Source organism: Lipophrys pholis (genome assembly GCF_963383615.2).
Source record: "Lipophrys pholis genome assembly, chromosome: 12".
In the NCBI taxonomy this organism is placed as follows: Eukaryota; Metazoa; Chordata; class Actinopteri; order Blenniiformes; family Blenniidae; genus Lipophrys; species Lipophrys pholis.
Genome location: NC_137641.1, coordinates 12,020,233 through 12,027,360, shown reverse-complemented (window position 1 = coordinate 12,027,360; position 7,128 = coordinate 12,020,233). Strand labels below are relative to the sequence as shown.

General features: G+C 46.0%; 1 protein-coding gene across 1 annotated transcript; it reads left to right on the top strand.

Annotated features, from left to right (window-relative positions):
- The first annotated feature begins 851 nt into the window (after positions 1-851).
- On the top strand, positions 852-5,111 carry nefma (neurofilament medium chain a). The gene is made up of 3 exons (XM_080477263.1): positions 852-2,074; positions 3,023-3,147; positions 3,241-5,111. The coding sequence occupies exons 1-3, from the start codon at positions 1,016-1,018 to the stop codon at positions 4,985-4,987; spliced, it is 2,931 nt and encodes a 976-aa protein (XP_080333389.1). The 5' UTR covers positions 852-1,015; the 3' UTR covers positions 4,988-5,111.
- Positions 5,112-7,128: the final 2,017 nt, after the last annotated feature.

The following is a 7,128-nucleotide window of genomic DNA, read 5'->3' as shown; positions in this document are numbered from 1 at the left end:
TCAAAACACTCAGAAATTAGAAAAGTTATTCTGTACTAGACATGTCAGATCATATTTCAAATTGTTTAATGATTGAATAAATATATATCTGTTGAAAAAAAATCCATTTAAAGTTATAACTATCCATCCACCCAAACACAGAAAGACAGACAACACTCACTCACTCACTCACATCCACACATCCAGAGAATTTAGGGTCACGACATGTATGTTTTTATTGTGGGACAAAAACGCGGTACCTGGAGAAGTCCCACACAACTGAATTGGAAAGCAAATTTAACTACTTTTAAAACCATGTTGTGCCATGAAGAAATGAAGTTTGTCATTCTGAAAGGTGCATTCATAAGTTTTTTCAGACTTTTGAGCAGCAATTGTCATTCATTCCTATCTATCTATCTATCTATCTATCTATCTATCTATCTATCTATCTATCTATCTATCTATCTATCTATCTATCTATCTATCTATCTATCTATCTATCTATCTATCTATCTATCTATCTATCTATCTATCTATCTATCTATCTGTCTGTCTTTCTGTCCGTCTGTCTACCCATCTATCTGTGTGTGTGTGTGTGTGTGTGTGTGTGTGTGTGTGTGTGTGTGTGTGTGTGTGTGTGTGTGTGTGTGTGTGTGTGTGTGTGTGTGTGTGTGTGTGTGTGTGTGTGTGTTTACTTTGAATCAGAGCCCTCCAGACCACGTGGTTCAGATTGAACGGGACCAGGACCATTAGCAGACTGCCTGAGGGAGGGTGCGCCCTCCTCTCCGTCCGTGAACCAAACAAAACTGCCTGAGCTTGCCTTGTTAGCGACACTGCCTCACATATATAAGGAGCAGGAGGAGGAGGTCTCCGTTGCTGTGAGAGCCATACACCCCTCACCTGCACACACAGACACATAACACACACACACGCACACACGCACACATACACCCATATAAACACCTCGGCGCCTCCACCTCTTTGCACCGTCCCTCCCTTCCATTCTTGCGCACACCCTCTAAGGTAGTCGGACCGGATGAGTTACCCGGTGGACACGATAGGGAGTCCCTTCAGGAGAGTTATGGATACCAGGACGAGCAGTTACGGCTACGGCCGCTCTAGCAGCACCCCGTCCAGCGGCTTCCGATCGCAGTCCTGGTCCCGGGCGAGCCCCGGCTCCACCGTGACCACGTCTTACAAGAGGAGCGTCAACATGCCGGTGTCCCGCGCGTACGGCTCCACGGTGCTCAGCTCCGCCGACAGCGTTGACTATAACCAATCTTCCATCCTGAACGGAGACTACAAGCGATCTAACGAGAAAGAGCAACTCCAAGGGCTCAACGACCGGTTTGCTGTTTACATTGACAAGGTGCACTACCTGGAGCAGCAGAACCAGCAGATCGAGTCAGAGATCCAGGCACTGCGGCAGAAGCAGGTGTCGCGCACCCAGCTGGACGACGTCTATGACCAGGAGCTGCAGGAGCTGCGCTCCATGCTGGAGCAGATCCACCATGACAAGGCGCAGATCCAGCTCGACACCGACCACATCGAGGAGGACATCCAGCGGCTCAGGGACCGCTTTGACGAGGAGGCGCGCATCCGAGAGGAGACAGAGGCCATCATCCGCCTCCTCAAGAAAGACATGAGCGACTCGGAGTTGGTGAAGTCCGAGTTGGAGAAGAAAGTTCAGTCCCTGCAGGACGAGATTGCCTTCATCCGCAACAACCACGAGGAGGAGGTGAGCGACCTCATTGCGCAGATCCAGGCGTCTCAGTTGACCGTGGAGAGGAAAGACCTCCAGAAGGCGGACATCACCGAAGCGCTCCGTGAGATCCGCTGCGAGCTGGAGGGGCACTCCAACCAGAACCTGCAGCAGGTGGAGAACTGGTTCATGTGCCGCTACTCAAAGCTCACTGAGGCTGCGGAGCAGAACAAGGACGCGATCAAGTCCGCCCGTGACGAGATCTCCGACTACCGCCGCCAGCTGCAATCCAAGACGGTGGAGCTTGAGTCCGTGCGCGGGACGAGAGACTCACTCGAGAGGCAGCTGAACGACATCGAGGACCGTCACAACAGCGACCTGGCCAGCCTGCAGGTAGGACGACACGGAGGCATTTGTGCACAGCCGTGCTTAAAGATCGTTCAAAGTGATTATTATATACGTACGTTCGGGGTTTAGACCAGTTTAAACTGATACGTGTGTTAAAACCGAGTAATGGATGTTCGTATAAGTAGAATTTCTGATGAATAAGTTAAATTTAATTAAGTTGTGATCACATTTTGCTTTTCTTTAAATGACGCAGTTTATATTTAATGGACCTAAAAGTTACATACAAAAAACGAACAAAATCAAAGACGTGTTGTTATTTTAAATAGTTTGTGTTACCAATGCGTAAAGTGCATAATGTTGTTGGGACACATATACGTATCATCACTGATCATCTTTGCAGCTTGAGGGATTCCTAAAGTCAGGAAATGGTTAAAAACAGGGGGACACTGCAGCAGACTCTCTCTCTCTCTCTCTCTCTCTCTCTCTCTCTCTCTCTCTCTCTCTCTCTCTCTCTCTCTCTCTCCTCTCTCTCTCTCTCTCTCTCTCTCTCTCTCTCTCTCTCTCTCTCTCTCTCTCTCTCTCTCTCTCTTGCTGAGTCAGAGGCATGGGTCGATGCCTACAATGGCAGTGTCCTTGCATCACACCACAGAGATTTGGGGGGCATGAGGTGGGGGTGTAATCAAAATCGTGTGGAGGCTGCCCTTGGAACAGAGGCAATGGACTTCTCTAAAATACTGTATTGCGTCAGAATAAATCAAAGCAACAGCCTTGGGTGATAGTCTAACCAAAGAAGGCTTATAATTCAATTCACAGATGGCTGAATTGATTCTTACTGCAGTTATTATTCAGAAGCCTTTGCAAAGTGTTGCAATGACTCTGCAATTTACCCACAGTGTGGTGGAAAACAGCAATTGCAGAAAGGATTGCTTATCCTGCATGCAAATCTGTTGCATGTAATCAACCGTATTTTGTGTTTGCTTTGTGTTTCCTCAGGAGACAATTCACCAGCTGGATAATGAGCTCAAGAGCACCAAATGGGAGATGGCCCGACACCTGCGTGAGTACCAGGACCTGCTCAATGTCAAGATGGCCCTGGATATTGAGATTGCTGCATACAGGTAGACACTAATGTACATTTCACTTTTCAAATGTGGTTTTAAAACAAATACTTTGAGTAAATTAACATTAAATGCAATTTACTGTCCCATCAGGAAACTCCTTGAGGGTGAGGAGACTCACTTCAGCACTTACCCTTATCGCCAGGTGGTCTCTTCCAGCAAAATCTCCAAACCTAAATCGGAGGTCTCCAGGCTGAAGGTGCACCACAAGTTTGTGGAGGAGATCATTGAGGAGACAAGGGTGGAGGATGACAAGGCAGAACTTGATGCAGACTTGGCAGAGATAGCACAGGAGCTGTCTGCAGAGGGAGGAGATGAAGGGGAGGAAGAGGGAGAGGAAGAAGGAGAGGAGGGTGGCGAGGGAGAGGAAGAAGAAGCAGAGGAGGGAGAAGCAGAGGAAGGGGGAGAGGAGGAGATCATAGCTGCCACTGAAGCTAAAGTTAGTGCGAGTGCACCCACTAAGGATGAAGAGGAGGAAGAGAAAGGTGATGAAGAGGGAGAAGAGGGAGATGGCGATGGTGATGAAGAAGGGGAGAAGGAGGAAGAAGGTGAAGGTGAAGGAGAGGGAGAGGGAGAGGATGAGGGAGAAAAGGGGAATGATGCAGAAGGAGGAGATGAAGAGGGAGAAGAGGGGGGAGAGGAGGAGGAAGTAGAGGAGACAGTGTTGTGCTCCAAAGCTCCAGAATCTAAAGCGTCTCACGATAAAGAGAAGGCTGGAGACAAAGAGGGCAGCGGAGAGGAGGAGGAAGAGGAGGAGGCCGGTGCCGAAGAGGAGGGCGGCAATGAGGATGATGATGCAGGTAGTGACAAAGGATCAAAAAGTGGAGATGAGAAGGAGGAAAAAGAGGATGCTGAGAAAGGCAAAAAGGAAGATGAGAAGGCAGTAAAAGATGAGAAAGAGGGAGACAAATCAGAAAAAGCTGTAGCAAAGTCAGAAGCTCCGAAAACCGAAGCTGCAAAGCTTGAGGTCACCAAAGAGGAGGCTCCCAAAACAGGGGGATCAAAGCCTGCCTCTCCAAAGTCTGAATCCCCGAAACCTTCCTCTCCAAAGTCTGAATCCCCGAAACCTTCCTCTCCCAAGTCTGAATCCCCAAAACCTTCCTCTCCCAAGTCTGAATCCCCAAAACCTTCCTCTCCCAAGTCTGAATCCCCCAAACTTGCTTCTCCAAAGTCTGAATCCCCAAAGCCTGGCTCCCCCAAGTCTGAATCTCCCAAACCTTTGTCACCTAAGTCTGAATCCCCCAAACCTTTGTCACCTAAGTCTGAATCCCCCAAACCTTTGTCACCTAAGTCTGAATCCCCCAAACCTGCTTCTCCAAAATCTGAATCCCCCAAACCATCCTCTCCTAAGTCCGAGTCACCCAAAGAAGGCTCTCCTAAAGCTGGATCCCCAAAACCCAGCTCCCCCGAAGCTGAGTCTCCAAAGACCGAGAGCGCCAAGCCCGAGGCTCCTAAGGCCACTGAAGACAAATCAGAGAAAAAGAGCGATGCAAAAGAAGACATGAAGGTAGAAAAGAAAGATGCTGACATGAATGGGGACATTGACAAGAGCAGCCCGGAGGAGAAAGAAAAGAAAGATGAGGGCAAAGAGGGAGACGTGATCTCCAACGGTGTAGATGACAGCCCGGTTAAGGATGATGGAAGCCAGAAAGTGGTCATCACCAAGACTGTGGAGACGATTACGACTGGAGAGGACGGCTCCAAGCACGTCACCAAGTCTGTCACCGTGACGGAAACCGTGAAGGAGGTGGAGGAGATGGTGCAGGAAAAGGTAGTCGCCACCAAGAAGACGGAGAAGCACTCCACCCAGTCCATTAAGCAGGTGTCAGAGGGGGACTGAGCAGAAATCCAAATGGCCGAAGAGGAAGCGGTGTCGGGGGAGGAAGAGAGGAGGATGGGGACAAGAGGAGCCAACATGTCAAGCAATCAAACCAGAACTAACATAACAAAGAAAATCATACAGCTAGAGCGATGTAATAAAGATAACCACTCTCAAGCATACAAAACAAATCATAGAGAGAAGCCGAATCCTGAAATGCTACCAATTTCTAAACTGCATGTTGAGTGAAAGCTATAAATGGGCTTCGCTACAGACACGGTCAGGAGCAAGCGACTGGACGTTTTTTTTCTCTTTTCCTCTTTCTTTCTGCAGTTCACGGTGGTCTCAGGGTTGGGTGGGTGGGAGGGGAACTCTGCATGCAAGATCAGGGGAGTACGTTCCTCTCTTATGTCTGTCCCGTGGAAACAGTGTAAAAACAGTATATATGTCAAAGGATTAAATATAACGTGGGTGGGAGAGTGAGATATATTATTATCCCAGAGGTTTTTTGAGTTTTAGGACAAAAAGTGGGGGGGCAGACGAGGTGGGAGGGTCCATGATGCAGAGAAATAAAACTGCTATAGAAGCCTTACTTGACACGTGAAGACACCAACTGAGCCAAAATGAAACTAACAATAAATACACAACGTACAGGGTGGAGAGAGACGGGCAGCCGTGCGATGAAAAGTCATGACCATATACATCCAGTAACTGAAGCAATTAAAGCTTAACAAACCTGAAGATACTCCTAGCCTTAAACATGCTTTTTATCAGTGTCTGTTATGTTTATCCAAGTGCAACTGAAATAACATTGTAACTGTAAATGCGTAGACACATGCATTCTTGTATGAATAGGATGGACTTGAATTTAAATACAGAAATAAATGAGGTGCTACTGTTTGCAATCCCATGACTCTACTCATCATGAACAATTTCCCAGCAGCATTTGCTCAATAAATGTCATACTGAAGTTAAAACTGCTGTCTCTGTTTTTCTTCTGCTATTTCTTTAAGGTGTGCACTAAAACTGTGCTCGCTTAAGTTAAATGAACTTCATCTCATTGTTAGAATGTTTAGATTTCTTGTGGAATGCACACATTTATGAGTTTATTGAAGCAAAACCTTTTAACCCGGAATCCCTCAGATTCCTCTCCAATCCGATTTGCCTAAATATTACAGGGAAGCCAAATGTTGGTGGACACATGTACTCTTGTGCACATATTGAACCAAAAGCCATCAAATTTAAAATAAAAATTTAAATCTGCAGTTACCCACGTCTGCTTCACATTCTTATTATGCTATAATAGTTTTCTTGGACTTGTGTCAATCTAATATTGACAACCCCAGAGAAGGTAATGCCTCTGGCTCTCCTTATGATGCGTGCCACCCTGGACCCCAGGTTGGGATACACACCTTTAAAGAGTGAATACAATGATTTGGGTTTGACAGAGATGAAGCAGAGTCCATTGACAAGTTTTTCTGGTGATCACGAAAACACATTTGCACTCACTCAAAGTCTTGAGGTGCTACTTTACATCGTGCTTTAAAAGCAGGAGGGTTAACCTTTCTTTCTTAAACAGTTCCATGTGATGAATCAAGCCACACTCTGCAGTGTAGTGGTTATCACTCTCACCTAACAGTAATAAATACCCTGTTTCAAGTCTGGTTGAGGTTAACCTATATCCCTTATTGGCCCATTGATGTGAATATATGGATGTGTGGTTGTCTCTCTTTCCATGGTTATCTTGCGATAGACCATAAACTTGTCTAAGACCTTGAACCATTCCATCAGCTGTTGTAATGTATATTCAATATGAACATGACATGAATTACCCAGAAAAACTTCTAAATTAATTGCAATACTAATAAATATCTTTCTAAGTGCATGTTTTTCATGGAGAGATTGAAATGTGTTTATATTTTTAAAATGCCAAATTCAACATTTCTTTATAAGTTTGCCAGCATTATTTGTACAAAAAAAAAAAAAGAATGACAAATGTTAAATTATGATTTCCCTTTTCCCGATGCAAAAGTGAGATTCATTTGCCTGCTTGTCTCTTTGTGGACTCCAACTTTGCCAAGATGTAAATTTGGGTCTTACCTTTCATGCTGTCAACAGCAACATAAACGCAGACACTGATGGCAGATGTTATTTGCGTGGCA